Consider the following 15857-nt stretch of genomic DNA (forward strand, 5'->3'; position numbering starts at 1 on the left):
AAATTTCAGCATTAATCATTATTTCCATTGTGAGACTAACCGCTCTCCCAGCTGTTCACAAAGGCTCCATTCCATATTGGTAGTGCATTTTTTAATTGTTTGATGTCTAAATGAGTACCAACAGCTGTCGCTACTGACACATGTCCCACCAAAGAGGTGTCTACACATTCTTATTAATTGTATGGCCCATCAATAAATTACAATGATAGATTTCGTGTTTCACACGGTACAAGATGCCTCATTATTTTCAATCCTTGGAGGGTTGGTAGAGATTGGTAAGAGGTAGTAGGATGAGAGAGGCGCTCGTCGCCACGGTTGGTTTACAGTATGGACTAGTGGCTCCGCTGCGGAAGCGTTACTGTATATAGTTAGTACAGAGCTCCTGGAGAGTCAATATCTCTATGTATGGACTGTAGTATATAGAAATTAGAACTGTAAGCAAGGACCATTTTACATGTAATACCGCGAAGAATAGTTTATTTGCGAATCAATAATTGGCATCCTGATATACACTTTCCAAGCTCAAACTGATCCCAGTTATCCGCGGTGTCTGGTAAGGGGAGCCCAAGTCATAATGTGGTCTGGATAGTGAATCATGGGAAGGCAGCCGACCTCTGCCAATGATCCTATGTGTATTCGCTTCCCAGGATGGTGATTCTAGGATGTCAATTCCAGCACAGAATGGCTCCGGGGTTCACGATACCCGGAGCAATGTGTTTCTAGTCGACGCATCTTGGGATCACAGCCAACCCATCTTAAAGATCCTACATACAATCGCTTCCCCGAATGACCATCCTGGGAAACCATTCCTGGCTCAAATTAATTCCGGGGTTTACTATCTAGGGAGAGATCTGTTCCTGGAAAGCCTTTCCTTTACTAGTTGGCCGCATGGGATGTAGTTTACAGGTCTGGAGGGAGGTCCTACGTTGTCCGATTCAATTTATTTGCTCTATTATCGTGCTCGCTTCCGGCTTCACGCAAGTAGTCGTTAGGGCCTATGTGTTAGAGAACCAAATCCGCGTATATATTGTTGAATCTTCACATCCCTCGCCTTGCCTCAGCCCCTGTTGCAAAGGGGCTGAATGCTGCATAGGCACTCTAGCAGTTAAGGAGTCAAGGAAGCTGGCAAGGCCGTTGCCATATCTTTAGCCATTCTTAGTGCAAACAGTAGCTTGTATGCCGTTCATGGTATACTGAGCGCCTGGGAATTTTCTGGTTAAATATGTGTAGTTTTTGATACTTTGGTAGGTGGGATCGAAGAACCAATCAGGTTCACAATATTCCAGAATACTATGATGTCATCAGTAAAGTAAGTAAAGCATTCTAGAACTAGAACTGGTCTATTCTAATCCAGTCGTTGCCTGTGAGGTGAGGTCCCTCTTTGCAGCTCCGAAAACCTCAAAAATTCCGATTACGCTCCTCTATCCTTTTACGTACTATGCACATTTTTGGATTCAAGTGTATCCGATGCTTCGTCTAAATTGTCACTCATTGAGCCCGGAAAGTCGCCGAGGCTTTGCGAAATGTCTCAATTGTGTTTCGGCGGCCGAGACGGAGTGAAATGTAGTCTGCAGTACGTAAGTTCGTAGAGAGGAGAAACGCAGTGATAGTAATCAGGAGCGACTGGCTGACTGGCTGACCGGGAATAAGAGAGTAAAGGGCACGGACGAATAGGGATGGCGATGCAGATAAGTCGAGCGCAAATTATTAATGGGCACGGCCGTGGCTGGCGCCCGATGCGGACTAGCGGATGCGGCTCCCGCTGCCCCCCTCATAAAGTCGCGGTGCCCACTGCTAACCGTGCCATTACCTCCAATCACACTCACCCTCAAAACCACTGCGACAGCTACTTTACTTTCTTCCTCGTCTATACCCAACACAACTCACCAATAATCTATCACACCACTGCATTTATGGCATGGATCTGCACGTACATTGACAAATCACGCCGCCAACATAGTTACACCACTCATCTGCCGGGCACTTAACTGTGACCTGGGCCCCTCTCGACGCAATCCCTCTGCCCTCCGCGACACGTCGACCTGTCAATGGCTTACTTGCCCACGGACGCATTCCAATGCTTCACATATATCAGCGAGAACGTTCCGTCTTGGATCACACGAGTCACCGAATTGACTGCGCACACGGCTAAAAAGCACGCTGAATTCTCGGAGGAATACAAGAAGCTCGCCCTGACACAACAACCACAACGGCCGCGGAAGAACAGTTCCTTCCACTCAATCCGACCGGGGTCTGAACTGCGCGCAGATAGGGCGCTTTCTGGTCTCCGGAATTCGCAGATCACTCTCGCCGAGGTCACTAAGCCTTCATCGACAGGCTCAAAAGGAGATGAGGATGCCGCATCAGCGATATCAAGCGAAGGCGCCGGAGTCCTCCCACGCCAGCAGTTAATCATTTACTACGATGGCCACACACAAAAGGAGCTGGAGCAGGTTGGCCGAGATATTGGGGCTGCGCGGAATAGCCTTCGCAAGGGTAAGATGTCGCCAGCCATAGCAAGGGGAAGATGTCGCGAGCCATACGTCGACCTAACATCACCTCGGAATTGTTTTAGCAGCTGGTCCCCCGAGGCTCTTCACAGTCCACAGCTTGCAAACTACAACTCCATTCGAGTCCAGGCACAGCCGCCGCGGTCAACCCAAAAAGAGGACTCGTTTGATTTTACAGACAGACATTTAGCATCCGTACAAAGCCTGTGCGAGACGGCTGCGCATCGATTTATCCGCTGCGGAAACTGCTCCGCTCAACTGAAAACGATTCTGGCGAAATTTGACCTCGTTCTTGGGATGGCCAAGAATGAAGTCGACCGTCTCAATGCAGAGAAACAAGTCGACCCTGGCGACGAGACGGCTGAGCTCGAATTAATATCGCTGGCTGTATTGAAGCCGGTAGATGTTGCAGAAGACGGCATGGCCCCGGATCCTGGCTCGGCGGCCATCGAAGTCGACGACTCGCTCTCGGACTCATCAGTATCGATTGATATCACTGCATTTCGTTCAAGCCGATTCCGAACCTAGTACTCGGGAGATGCTGTAGAGACCGTAGCAAGTGGAATCCAGGTGGGGTCGGTTTCTTGCCGCTAATGAGATCAACTGTTTAAACGCCTACCAAGGCCACTCCACACGATAGTAGATATGGTCAAGAGTTGACGCACGCTGTGTTGTGGCAAAGATGCTATTGGACTTGTCGGTCGGAATTCTCAAACAATCCCACTGATAGTCGAACACCTTTCTACCAAGAAATTCAGCCCGTAGACCCTCTGGAAATAAAGATTCTTTTTCTTAGGCTTGACAATAATGTGTTCCACACTTGACTGCGGAAATATGAAGGGTTCCAACATGGATAGTCAAAAGAGTATCCCATGAACATTACATTTGACAGCGGTAATGATATGTATCCATTACTTTAAAACTGACGCCGTGGTTGGTCCACTATTGTAAAAGGGTTGTAAAATACATCTTAAACATGTGGGGCGCTCTAGTCACTGTATCATCACTTGAATGAGGAGGGGTTTATCACATATGTAACGTACTCAATAAACGACACCGGCTTCTGTAATTAATTCTGGCCTCATAGGGAGGTGGTCCCTAACATTGGACATGTATTCAACATCTCTATGAACAAATTTACTCTAACCAGCCTCAATTTTCATTCGTATAGTTAATATACTTAAACAGTTGGTTTAGAAAAACCATATCTTGTTGCCTAAATATGAGTCATAGGTCAGGGTCTACGGCATCCCCGAGAAATGGAATAAAAATTTTATTCGCGACCGTGGATTAGGCCATGATAAGATTGCCGTCTCCCCTGGCGTTATTACACCATTCTCAATTCCCGATTTTCGACGAGTCATCTCGTCTGGCCTCGAAGTTGAATACGAATGGTCTTCTGGGAAGGCTCCATGAACGTTCCTAAATTCCCAATCCCCATCCTTAGACGTACCATTCCTCTTATATGGACGTGCAGTACATGAGCATTGCCGGTTTATGGTGGTATTATCATGTGGGCGGTTAGCATATTATTGTTCTCCTGAACCTCCATAGATCATAAGGAGAGAATTACAAGGCTAATTTTCTAATATAATATTCTCATAATGGTTATCAGTCTGTGAGGTTCCTCACAAGAGGAAATTCGGGCTAGGAGGAGTCACCCGATTCGACACTCGTACCGGGAGAAATCACCACACATTCCAAACCTTCCGATCCGACCTTCCTACTGGTCAGAATATTCGGAAATATTAAGTCCTAATTGGTTGTCTTCAAATAACGTTATAGAGGATATCTTCATATATTTACAACATGACAGCTGCCAGACGACAGCTGCTATCGATTTCATGCGAGTTTGTCGGATCTACAGGCGCACTCGAAATATGATTCGTCAATTTTTTGTTGCTAACCATGCTGGTCGATGATTGGTCTGACAATGTCGGAGACTGCAACGCCCGCCACGACAGAGCAGGCTCCCCGAGCTGCATGGCGTGTGGTGCTATCCGTCGGTGTCTGTCTGGCTGGACGGGCTCTGTGGCCCTGGCCATGGAGCCAGCTGGGCTATGAGGTAGCGGCTGTGTCGATCTTGCCTTATGTGTTTGGCTGGCTGTCTGTGGCGATTAGGATGCTGTCTCCGTCCGTCCTGGGTTTGATGTCCGGCGCGTTGTCTACATCCTCCGGGCTTGTTGAGCCATATAGAGCGCTTCACATGGTCGGGTAGGATATGAGGCTATCAACCAATCTCCTATTGAGGGTGCGGATGCCCCACTATATCAAACATTTTTGGGGTGATTTACTGAGGGACATAATAATGGGCGATGCGTTGAGTTATGTGGCGGGTGACTATGATTGGGCATAATTAAAAATAGGACAGGCGAACGTTCAAAAGCTTTAGCGGCACCCCATTTTCCTCTAAGGAGTAGCGCTATCCTGTAAATAGTCTAGACTGGCGGCCGGGAGAATATTTCGGCTTGGAGGAGCTATGATATAGGGATAAAGCCGACATCAGCGGCAGTTCCATATCGAGAATTTTTCCTATCGAGCTATATCCCGTATAGAGAATGGTTTGATAGGGGAAAAGTTCGATATCGTAACCGGAACACGCTTTGCGCTTTTTCGCCTACTGTAACAAGCTTTTGCGCTAGTTGTTCCAAATATAGGTTTTACTAGCTGTGAAAAGCACGCCATAGCTAATAAGGCTAATAATGCTCCTGGTAATTGAATGTTGCAGACTACATACAGTTGATCGTGCCTTCTATACTCCGTACATGATGCTAGCGCCAACTGATCCACTCTTGTTAGACAAATCTAGGGACGCATCATTACTATGCCGGAAGTCGCTTTCTGACTGGGTCTATACCTTGCCTAATCAACACTGCCTTTTGATGCGATGGAACGGCGCTTATACATAGCCAATCGGACGTTCCCCATCTTCTAAAACACGACCAATGACTTAAGCTGTTCACCACATATGACGTTGGCCAATTAATGTGCTTCGTCAGGTAATGACTTCTGGCCGCCCAGACTAGGGTCATGCTCATATAAACAATATGAGATCCCAATCATCAAGAACAGCCAGAGGGTGAATGCAATTATTGCCAGTCTTTACCAAGCCCGGAAGAGCCGAAAATTGTGTTAACCCAACTGTCAACATCTGGGAGATAACCGACGGGCGGCAGGAAAGCGCTTTTTGAATAACAAAGGCGCCTTCCTACTCTAGCAGAAAGCGCTTTGTAGTAAAACCGCCATGTCAATATCAAGCTTTCTCAATGTTGAGAAATTCCAATACTGAAAGCTCCCCAACACTGAAAAACTTCCAATGGTGAAGTATTTCAATAAGGAGACCTGCCCAATATTGAAGAAGTGTCAACACTGAAACTATTCATTGTTGGGGGTCCCTCATCATTGAAGTATTCCAGTATTGAACTAAATCCATATTGAAAGCCCACCAATATCGAAAATCTCGCCGTATTGAAAGCTCACAATATTGAGCAAGACAAGGAAGAAGGATAGCATACTTTAACCACCCGCCAGTTTCCTCCTTACAGTGATAAGCCGACCAAAAGAACAGCTGATTGCATCAAAATGACAAAGAACGAATGCCATCTTAGTTCCCTTCAACACGCAAAGACTCAGAAACAAAAAAGACAAAGACGATATCAACGCGGGCAAACTCTCCTTAATAAAGCATATGAAATGAGTGATCTCTGCGACGCCGATGTGTTTCTTTGTATTAGATTTCGAGACACTGGTCGTATGAAGATATTTTACACAGATGAGACGAGCATTTGGTCCTCCTGCATATTACATCTGGTATGCCATTCCGTTCTGTTATTGGCGTAGCTAATCTGATTAGGAATCGTACTATCCTATTCCCGATTGGAAAACACCGAATGACTTTCATCTGGAAAGCAGCCCTAAAGACAATGATGCATCGAGTACGTCGTAAACGAATTGTGGAGGTCTTACAGGAAGCAGTGTGGGCACGAATCAGTGGCACCCTACGGAATATGCAGGGGGAATCGGGCATAATTGTATTTAAACATTTGATAGAATGCTTGTATTGGAAGCAAACATGTGTGAAGTGCAGGCCCAATGTCTATAAGTCATTATGTTTCCCCCGAGATCGTTTGGTTGAGTCGGAGCGTGTTGATCGCAATGACTCTTCAGGTGTGTCAGTTGCATTTGTGTTATCGAATGAGAAGTATGATTCCTTCGTGATAGATACTACTGATTCATTGTCCGATATCTCACAAACAGTGCTAAAGCTCGCATTGACAGCGGCCGAGTCAATCAGGTCACGGGTAGCTTGTTGGTTTGCTTTCTTGATTGCATCATCTCGCTGCTCTTTTGCCCAGTCTCTACCATTGCGATACCAAGTTGCTCCTTCCCGGAAGGCATCAGAATCACTTGTCATAGACCATCCTTTGATTTGGGTCATATGGTACTCCGACTGGTCTGACGTGGTTGATTTTGAGGGGTGGCTGGTGAACATTTGGAGTTGACCATTGTGATAGATCGACGTAAGGGTATAAGCATTGTTATTGAACTTAGGTTCACTCTGTTTATATGCCTGAAGTGACTGTATTCCCCTTGCTCCTAATGCGCCGTCATAACTTGCTTGTCGTCTGGCTACCGATGCGGACCCATCAGGACCTTTCGCTGCCAGGAAGAAATTTGGCGCAATTGGAAGATCATGCTGCGTGGATGGAACTATTTGACCATCTAGTTCATTTCGTATCTGGCGATTGAGTTGCTCAGGGCGTGCCCCGTAATATCGATCGGGGTTTCCCGGTACCAACGTTCCATCGGTGAGATGATCAAGGTTCCTAAAAGGGATCCCACCACCAATACACTTACTATCTGTATTTTTACCTTCAATGAAAGGGATCACATTTTCCGTAACCTGTCTCTCTTTAGAAGCGTCGGCATCCGCTTGGAGAAACTCTTCATAGTCTTCCTCTGCAAATCTGGACGGCGAAAGTGACGATCGAGGCTCCGCAAGCCTCTGAAGCATATCATCCCAGTTATCAGGCTTTGATGGCACGTGTCCGTTGGGGAATTTATAGCGGTGAGGAAATATCCCATGGTCGATAAGGTGTTGCTGAAAGTCACGATCATACGGACCGCTACTTTTGGTAGTCGATGGCTTGTTGCTCTGCGATGTACTCGATCCTCGCGAGGCGCTTGAACCTCTGGAAGTGCTGACGGTTCGTTTTTGAACCCGGTAATTTGGAAGGCGAGAACTCATGTTAGGGTCAGGACACTAAAACAGTCAGTCTGAATGTTATCCTTTGACGATCTTAAATACTTACACCACGCAGTTCTGATAAGTCTGGACCACCCTGGCGAGCAAATCTTCGAATGGAAATAGGTCTGAGGGGTCGAACTTGAGAGAGAACGCTTGTGGCCTGTTGGTTCCTTCGGTCAAGTTCCCGTAGTGCGTTTCGTGTTAACCAAACTTTCGACAAATTATCCCAAAATGGTGCCGGGAGTTGAGAGCCACTGGGATGGTCGACTTTCTGCTTCTTTTGAGCCCGTTTAGGTGATGCCGCGGGGGAGTGTTGATCCGAATGTTGTCGTTTGCGATGGTTTACTTGTCGTTTCGTATGCATCGGTCGATATTGATCGCGAAATCAACAGGTATCCGATTCTTCTAGGTTGATTAAATCGTGGGCGAGCATGCGCATTTATGCTGATGGTTGTCATGTTTCAATTTGAGGGGTGATATGAGTGCCTACAAATCAGGTCCTTGGCGGCGGCAGGTGAGTCACTTTTAAAACGTTAGTGTATTCAGTTGGGCAACTGACAACCAACCATCTATAATCGTATGCTCCTGCAACTTACAACTCCTACGCCTAAATTGCTCAGGCCGGGCTTAGAATAATAAACTTATCAAATTCAAGAGAGTGTGTTTTGTATCGAACGTTATTACAAGCTCAACTATTTACATAGGATGTCAGTGCTGATCGCGTTATTGTCCAGCCACAATATGCTAAGCCACAGACCCTCCAAGCCACTCGACTGGGTTAGTCATCCTTAACCCACGAGTTTTCCCTCTCCAGCTTTGCCTTTGATTCCTTTACTTCCATTTGTTTCGCAACCCATTCTTGGACACCACTTACAGCATCCACAGGCGAGTTCTTGTGCTTCACGAGGAATTTCAAGACTTCAGCTGGACTGAACTCTCCCACTGGCACGTGGGTAGCAAACTCCTCGGCCAATTTTTCAATCGTTACATCATTGACTTCCTTTTCTGGCTCAACTCCAGGTGTCTCTTTGAAGATGTTGCAGAAAAGTTGAACGACGATATCCTTGTCGGCGTGTTTGAATTGTACGGTCATATCGACACGGCCTGGCCGAATAAGGGCTTCATCCAGATGATCGACGTGATTCGTGCTCATGATAAGTATGCGACCCTCCTGCGACCCAACGCCGTCAATAACATTCAAGAGGCCGGATAGTGATACTCCGTATTGGGACACATCCTTCTGCTTTTGCTTTTGACCTGCACTGGTGTCTTTCCGTTTCATACCAACCGCATCCACATCCTCTAGGAGAACGATACAATGAGCCGGCAACTTAGAAAAGAGCTTGCCCAGCCCCTCGTCACTCAAGCCTGATGACAGGTTGAGAATATAAATGTCCAAGTCGTGTAGACCGGCGACGGAAAGGCAGAAGCTGGATTTCCCCGTTCCAGGAGGTCCGACCAAAAGGTATCCTCGTTTGTAAGCAATTCCGCGGGAAGTATACCACGCTAAAGTCTGTTGATCAAGGAACTCTTTCATATCGCCCAGAACCTCGCTTTTCACTTTCTCGTCCATTATGACGGTGGAAATATCTCTTGCGGATCTCAGACCAGTCCTTTTCCATTCACCGCCTTCAGGCTGAAAAACTGGCACTTTCCGCTCAATAAGGCTGAGATATTGCACGCGGCACTCTTCCATGAACTCAGTCAAAATGGCTGAAGATATACCAATGCACGAGATGGAAATTTCTTCATGGTGGTCTTTCACTCGACAGTGATATGTGAGCCGGTGATTCTTGAACCAGAAAGGGAAAGATCCATCCCAAGGGGAGTACGACAGAGGCTTTTTGCTCATAGAGTCGTCCTGGCAGAACATTTGTTGCTGGGTCCTTACGTGAGCCATCAAGGAAGCTGCTTCTCTAGCGAATGGTTGCTGCTGTACCCAGTTGGTGACCATCTCATATGTTTCATCATAGTACTTTATATGAATGGTTCTACCTATTGTCAGTCAGTAATGTGTCTGCATCCACCCCGAGAAAAAACGAACTCAAGTATTTGTTGATCACATCATTTGCATAGCTATACGCGTATCGAGCGAAGACTACGAAGACGGCCCCCATGCAAAGCAAGTGAACATATCCATTCACATCATGAGGAAGCAGCTGCTGTACAGAGGCATTCACAGCACTGAATCCGGGAAAGAAGACGTCCACAACCGACATTGGGGACGCCATTGGACGGAGTGGCAGGTAATCAACCCCGCTAAATGCATTCATTATGACAAAGAACTTGTGTCCTAATAGAAGTCGACGAGTGACGGTGAATCAATCCAATGGGAACTGAACAAATGAGAAACTATATTCTGATGCTCAAGGAATCAACATTCGATTCATCTCTATTTATACCCCAAACATGATCACTTCAGTCTTGATTGACGAAGCGAAAGCCTAATGCTACAGCGCTCGTCAAGGTCTCGACCCGTCTATTCTGCACCCTGAGGTGCATAAGAAGGTGCCGCAAGATGCGTGAAGATATTCGTAATTATCAAATGAGATTGTTGACCAAGATGGCCCTCTGTTCGATCCAAGGTTTACCAATATGAGCTTAAATGGAACATTACGGGACAGTGTGCCAGAGTATCTTTAATTGAGACTCAATGGGACCACATGACATAAGACAGTAACGAAACATTCGTAACCGTTTTGCCCTCAGTTTGAACCATGGAGGACAGAATGGGCCTTACTGAGACAAAATGCGACATTTATAATGCGGACCAGTCGCGAGAAGCTAAGCTACATCAGGTCTGACGCTTCTGACAGTGCATGACTAGTTTATCACTACTCTCCTTCGTTGTTAATTAGCGCAGGTTACTGTAGGCTGCTGTCATTGGTTAGGAAGCACTATCTCTTTTCCTCTACATTTCCCCTTAGCCAATGGTAGGGCAACTATACTAGTTCTTACTAGATTACAGCGAATGGGTTATTATTGACAAGCGTAGTTTCAATGAGACATAGTGGGACATTTTAGGCGCCTAGTATAGAGAGACTGGTTTTCGCAATATCACGAATGCTGAACGAAATGAGGTTACAAGGTTAGGTTACCAGTTAAGACTGATGGAGGTGGCATGGGAACGATGATACTCAAAATATAAATGAGGATCAATCATACGTCCTGGTCATTAGCTACAATATTTTCAACTCTACGCTATGATTTCCTGTATTCATCAACAGCACATTTTGATTTCTTCTATTCTCACTGCAAGTATGGCTCTGCTGAGAGCTGCAGTTGCAATCTTCAGGACGGTACTGACTTGGAGACATAATTCAACCACTCACAGATACACGTCAATAGATCTTTTGTTGTCGACTATTTTTCTCGTCCCTGTTTTCCTTGTCCCTATTCTTTGCAAAACCATGACTGAAGATTGGGTTTTCAATGGCATATCTATATTCCCTCTGTATTTTACGCTTTTGCTAATGCAAAGATAGGTCAACATGGGCAAGCATATTACATTCCTCTAGGGCTTTGTTTAGCATTCCCACCTAGTCTTGAGGTTTGTTGCTTTTTGCCCAGTATTGTTCTCTGTGCTGATTTTGGAGGTCAGTTTATCCATATCAGTACATTCCTCGTCGCATTTCCTAGCCGGTTGCAAAAATTCTGCCTAATCTATCCCATCATCTCATTCTCCTGGAAATGCCTTCTCTCAATGGCTGGGCCTTTCGTCAACTCTTATCTATTCCGTTCGAATATACTGTTTGAATTTATCGACTATACCATCGTTAGCGCCCTCTGGTTCTGGATCAGTGGTCGAGCTAGACGCCGAAAAGAGCTTCTATGGCAACTTTATGGTTTCTTGGTTTTATGCTGCATAATACTTGTTGCCACGGTTTCTTCCTTTCTCCTAGAGGTTGCATGGCCATTTTTATTTGAGGTAATGTTCATCACACTTTAATAATACGTGAAATTCTAAGAGAAATTTAGGCATGCACTATCATTACAATCATCTGGTCATGTAGACACTGGCGTAGACTGCCAAAAACACACGGCGGACCAAAAACATGATGCAGTTTACACAGAGCAGGACACCACAATGAATTATACTTTCACATTAGCACTTGGATTGAATTTTCAGGCTTTCACTGTATTTTTGAACGAAGCTTAGTATTCTTCAATGGAGTAGTTACAACTCTATATCCTTAATGGGTTTTGATACGAGCCAATGCACCGAAGTGGGGCTAGATAAATTTTAGTGCAATATGGTAGACATTGCGAATGGGACAAAATGGGACACGAGAAACGTGACTAGCCCGCCAATTGCAAAGTGGTATTCGCAAATGACGTAAATGGGACTGAATGGGACGAAAGGGAATGTTACTTGACTGGACCGTGGAGTATGCGCAGCAAAAGAATATGTTGCGCATGATCCCACCCAATGCAGCCTCCTTTTCAGCTTTTCAATAAATCCAAGAACGAAATAAATGAAGAATAAACCGATATGCTTCCTTATTTTTATGAAAATATTGACCAGGCTTTAACAAAAGAGCGATTGCGACTTCAAAATGCATTGATACCTAACAAGCCGTTTACAGGCCCAGTGATCACATGACAACGATTTCAAAGTGTCAGGAGGGGATATAAGCCCCACAGTATTTTCTCTAACCCCTCATCGTTTCTCAGAGGGCAAGAGCCAGAAGCGACGTTGTTGCTCGGATTGGAGAGGTACGCTTGTTTCGGTAGATTCGAGGAAAGAGGCTGACCATTCTCATCACATGTCTAGCTATTATCAATATCTACTGCGGTCTTCTAGTGTCATAGAACAAACAAAATCCCTTTTTGCACAATACGCGGGTCATGACCGAACCGGACGGGGCTGTATTCCACAAGGCGAATTCGCAAAATGATGAAGAATTAGAAGAAGAAGCAAAGTCTTTGTTGGTTAGGATCCTGGAGCCCTCACACTTAACCATCGCTTATTTATTGACAGGGCAGAGATGTGACTCTTGAGAAGGAATTCTTTGATGGAAAATATCTGGATTCAAATATCGCGCCCGCTGTGCTTATCTACGAAAACGCAGGCGAAGGAGTGATTCACTCTCGCGCTGCAGAAGGCAAAATTGATGTGCTCTCCACTGGCCCAAAGGCAGGAAATAGATTCAGGATTCTCGTTTTGACAAATGGCCGGACCTGCCTTGTTTTTAGAAATGTTTCATTGCGTCGCTTTATCTCTCGCGACTCCTGAACCTTGAAGTATCCAGAGATATTGAACGAACAGATAACTGAATTCCTTCGACACCTCGATATTGACGCGGAGTCCCGGAGGCAATACCAATTTGACATGTATATATGGAGGGGCTAAGTTGAATAGGGAGTAAGGAAGTTGCAGATTTGGCTCACTCATCCGAAGGAGGTTACAGATTGTTTGGAGGTGTGGATAGTCGCTCTGGTAGGCGCCAAGAAAGTTGATGAGCTGAGAAGAATGGAAGGGTATCGTTTCTTCGTCTATTGGATTTATGGCATAGTCTTGAAGTGTGGCTAATATTCGTCAGGACATTTTATGTATATTATAGTTAGAAAACAAACCTGATTCTGTAGAAAGCGTTATTTGAAGGCCAGAACCTCTTTCAGCTGCGCCATCCTCTAAAATTTATCTTAGCATGGGCAAACAAGAGAAAGAAATAGAAAAATGATACCATGCTCAATCCTCCCAAGAAGCGCTTGGGATTCAGCACCCTGGTTTTGCGGATGATGCGGCTCAGGGTTGTCAACCGTTCGTAATTCTTTTATACCATGTGTTCCAGTCGTTTTTCTGGAAGCCCTTGGACGCTTTCTCCCTGAAATTTTTTTCAGAAGCCTGGCTTTTACATGTTGATATTTTTTTATTACCTCGGTTATTAGGGAGCTTCCCTTCGTCTCTCTGAGTGTCTAAACCTTCAAGTAACTTGATCGCGTGAAACTCAAACTTCTGTGTGGGTGGGTTACTGTCCCACCAGCCTTCAAGTCGTGGAAAGAGCTCGGTGTGCTCTATCAAGGCTAGATCTGTGATAGGCGTTGTCACTGTAACAAGAACAAATAAAGCCTTGGCTATCGAATAGGCATTCTTTAGGTGTTGTTGGGCTTTCTTATGTCTGCTCAATGTTTGTCGAGATACGGTAGGATCGCCAATGTTATGTAGAAGACAATATGATGACTCCAGTCCTCTCTGACCGTTTACGTCAAGGTATGGGCTAACGTCCAAGATTTTTTTCTGGTGAGTCAATGACTCCATGAAGAGGTCAGCTCGTGACATTGTGAATATAATTCAAAAAGAAACGAGACAAAAGGTGAATAAAATGAGGCATGCTGGACGGACAAATCCTCTTTACGTTGGGAGCGGTCCGTGCAAACCAGGAAAAGTGGGCCTATGTTATATTAAACCCGCATTGACTGACTAGAGACAATTAATTACCGTAATGGCAGTGTAATGGGACATGATGCAACATTATATGAAAAAAGTGGGACAAGACGGGACAAGTTGGCAAGTTAGGTGGACGGCTTGATAGGATCGGTCCTGCTTTGTTCAAAGCATCCTTGTTCATCACATGTGAAAATATTGGGATACTGCATTTTTACTTCTTTCCTCGCTTTGCAGCTTATTCTGGGACGAATGGAGAACTATATGAGACTCACTGAGACCAAGTGACACACTTAGCAGTAGCGTGAGTGAGATAAGTCAGAGAGGATGATTGGCCTAATTGACAAGCCGCCTTCTATGCTTCAATGCATCGCTTGCCCTTCGGAGGCTCGCCAAATCAACCGTGCCAGCATAAAAAGCCCGACTTCCTCAGTCTTCCCTTGCCGGACCGGCAATTCACCGTAAAACTCCAGAATCCAAACTCTCGGGCTAAGGTGTGACCTTTCTTAAGTCTATCTGTGGTCGTGATCGTCACTATGTCGCAGTTACAACCGCCTCCTACTGGAAACAATGAATCAGATAGCGATGCATCGCTAGTGAAGGAAGAAGTATGTCCTGAATGTGGAAGAACTTTTTCAGGAGGAGGATTAAAAAGGCATTTACGATCTCATGATCCTAAACAACGAAATTTTCCTTGCGATATTGACGGTTGTAATCGAAAAGGCGCCCAGAGCTTTCGCAGAAGAGATAATCTATTTCAACACCAACGTCGCGTTCACGGAGGCTTATCACAAATGCAGCAACAGCAATTTCGACTTCGCGGTGCAAGTTTAGATCAATCATTGAGCGACCAGAACTTGCTATCCGACATTGAGAGAACAGATGGCGGGAGCGAACTCGATGATGTCGACATGGTCGAGGCCTCACAAAACCCAAATTCTGGCAAAGCTTTTACGACAGAACGAGGATCTGCGGTGGCTAACACTCTGCTACTGCCTTCAAGCCCAAGGCTGATTGTAACTGAATACGACGGGAAACGGGTTGACGCTGAGCAGGATGAGGACTTAGAGACGGACAGACGATTGAGAAGTTTAGAGATGCGAGTAGGACAGTTCGAAAAACGATTGAGGTCTTTGGAAAGTTGGGCGTTTCGTTCTCAAGATATTTCAAGATAGGCAAAATGGATATACTGGAAAAGGGCCATATCTGTTCTTCTTTCTTTATATCCGAACCGAGTATTCTGCTTAACTTGGGTTAGCGGCTACATACCTTCAGAATTTCGAAGTTACAACTTGACGTACACTATTAACATAATCCATGCTATGACTTTGTTTGCTTTTACACTAGTTGCAGAAAATCAATATCATTGGTGAGCCACACGTTACTTCTCCTACGACAAGAACGGGTTCGGAAAGTTTCCTCGATGGTTCTTGCGTGAATGATAGGTTTTAATCCTGAATGCTGCATGCTGCGAGGGACGAAGGCAGCTGAGCTGGGGCAGATTCGCAGCTGATCGGGAAGCACATACCACGGCATGTCTAGCTCCCTCTGTAGCGCTATGCAGCCATCTTGGAAAGGAAGTGCACTCAGCCTGATGTATGGTTAATTGTTCTATCTTATTACAAGCAAATGGCGGTTCTTCAACGAATCAGAATGAGCAGCACGCTAGGCAGCAGTCTCATAATGTCTGCCTAGAATCCAAGTAATTGCT

At 45.5% G+C, this 15857-nt stretch overlaps 7 protein-coding genes across 7 annotated transcripts; 4 read left to right on the forward strand and 3 right to left on the reverse strand.

Annotated features, from left to right (window-relative positions):
- Positions 1-2048: 2048 nt before the first annotated feature.
- Positions 2049-3038, forward strand: BGW36DRAFT_285236 (uncharacterized protein; the record flags this gene model as incomplete). The annotated part of the gene is made up of 2 exons (XM_046210303.1): positions 2049-2283; positions 2347-3038. The coding sequence occupies 2 exons, from the start codon at positions 2049-2051 to the stop codon at positions 3036-3038; spliced, it is 927 nt and encodes a 308-aa protein (XP_046078681.1).
- Positions 3039-6155: 3117 nt separating this feature from the next.
- Positions 6156-6447, forward strand: BGW36DRAFT_262496 (uncharacterized protein; the record flags this gene model as incomplete). The annotated part of the gene is made up of 2 exons (XM_046210086.1): positions 6156-6320; positions 6364-6447. Coding segments are annotated over 2 exons (249 nt in total), but the record flags the coding sequence as incomplete, so codon positions are not given.
- A 159-nt stretch (positions 6448-6606) lies between these two features.
- On the reverse strand, positions 6607-8122 carry BGW36DRAFT_354439 (uncharacterized protein; the record flags this gene model as incomplete). The annotated part of the gene is made up of 2 exons (XM_046213521.1): positions 6607-7773; positions 7823-8122. The coding sequence occupies 2 exons, from the start codon at positions 8120-8122 to the stop codon at positions 6607-6609; spliced, it is 1467 nt and encodes a 488-aa protein (XP_046078683.1).
- Positions 8123-8536: 414 nt separating this feature from the next.
- Positions 8537-10031, reverse strand: BGW36DRAFT_413746 (putative mitochondrial chaperone bcs1; the record flags this gene model as incomplete). Its single annotated transcript, XM_046219266.1, has 2 exons — positions 8537-9753; positions 9803-10031. The coding sequence occupies 2 exons, from the start codon at positions 10029-10031 to the stop codon at positions 8537-8539; spliced, it is 1446 nt and encodes a 481-aa protein (XP_046078684.1).
- A 1236-nt stretch (positions 10032-11267) lies between these two features.
- Positions 11268-11912, forward strand: BGW36DRAFT_368687 (uncharacterized protein). The gene is made up of 3 exons (XM_046215017.1): positions 11268-11308; positions 11360-11686; positions 11737-11912. Exons 2-3 carry the CDS (start codon positions 11462-11464, stop codon positions 11815-11817), a joined length of 306 nt encoding a protein of 101 aa, XP_046078685.1. The 5' UTR covers positions 11268-11308; positions 11360-11461; the 3' UTR covers positions 11818-11912.
- A 1049-nt stretch (positions 11913-12961) lies between these two features.
- Positions 12962-14041, reverse strand: BGW36DRAFT_393486 (uncharacterized protein; the record flags this gene model as incomplete). The annotated part of the gene is made up of 4 exons (XM_046217811.1): positions 12962-13287; positions 13336-13392; positions 13446-13586; positions 13618-14041. 4 exons carry the CDS (start codon positions 14039-14041, stop codon positions 12962-12964), a joined length of 948 nt encoding a protein of 315 aa, XP_046078686.1.
- A 287-nt stretch (positions 14042-14328) lies between these two features.
- BGW36DRAFT_368694 (uncharacterized protein) lies at positions 14329-15551 on the forward strand. Its single transcript, XM_046215018.1, has 2 exons — positions 14329-15386; positions 15448-15551. The coding sequence occupies exon 1, from the start codon at positions 14683-14685 to the stop codon at positions 15319-15321; it is 639 nt and encodes a 212-aa protein (XP_046078687.1). The 5' UTR covers positions 14329-14682; the 3' UTR covers positions 15322-15386; positions 15448-15551.
- The last annotated feature ends 306 nt before the right edge of the window (positions 15552-15857 follow it).

This window comes from Talaromyces proteolyticus (assembly GCF_021365285.1).
Source record: "Talaromyces proteolyticus strain PMI_201 chromosome Unknown BGW36scaffold_1, whole genome shotgun sequence".
Classification (NCBI taxonomy): domain Eukaryota; kingdom Fungi; phylum Ascomycota; class Eurotiomycetes; order Eurotiales; family Trichocomaceae; genus Talaromyces; species Talaromyces proteolyticus.

Coding starts and splice junctions, on each gene's coding strand:
- BGW36DRAFT_368687 (XM_046215017.1), top strand. CDS start 11,462: ATGGCTGGGCCTTTCGTCAACTCTTATCTATTCCGTTCGAATATACTG. Junction 11,687..11,736: donor CATGGCCATTTTTATTTGAG/GTAATGTTCATC, acceptor AGAGAAATTTAG/GCATGCACTATCATTACAAT.
- BGW36DRAFT_368694 (XM_046215018.1), top strand. CDS start 14,683: ATGTCGCAGTTACAACCGCCTCCTACTGGAAACAATGAATCAGATAGC.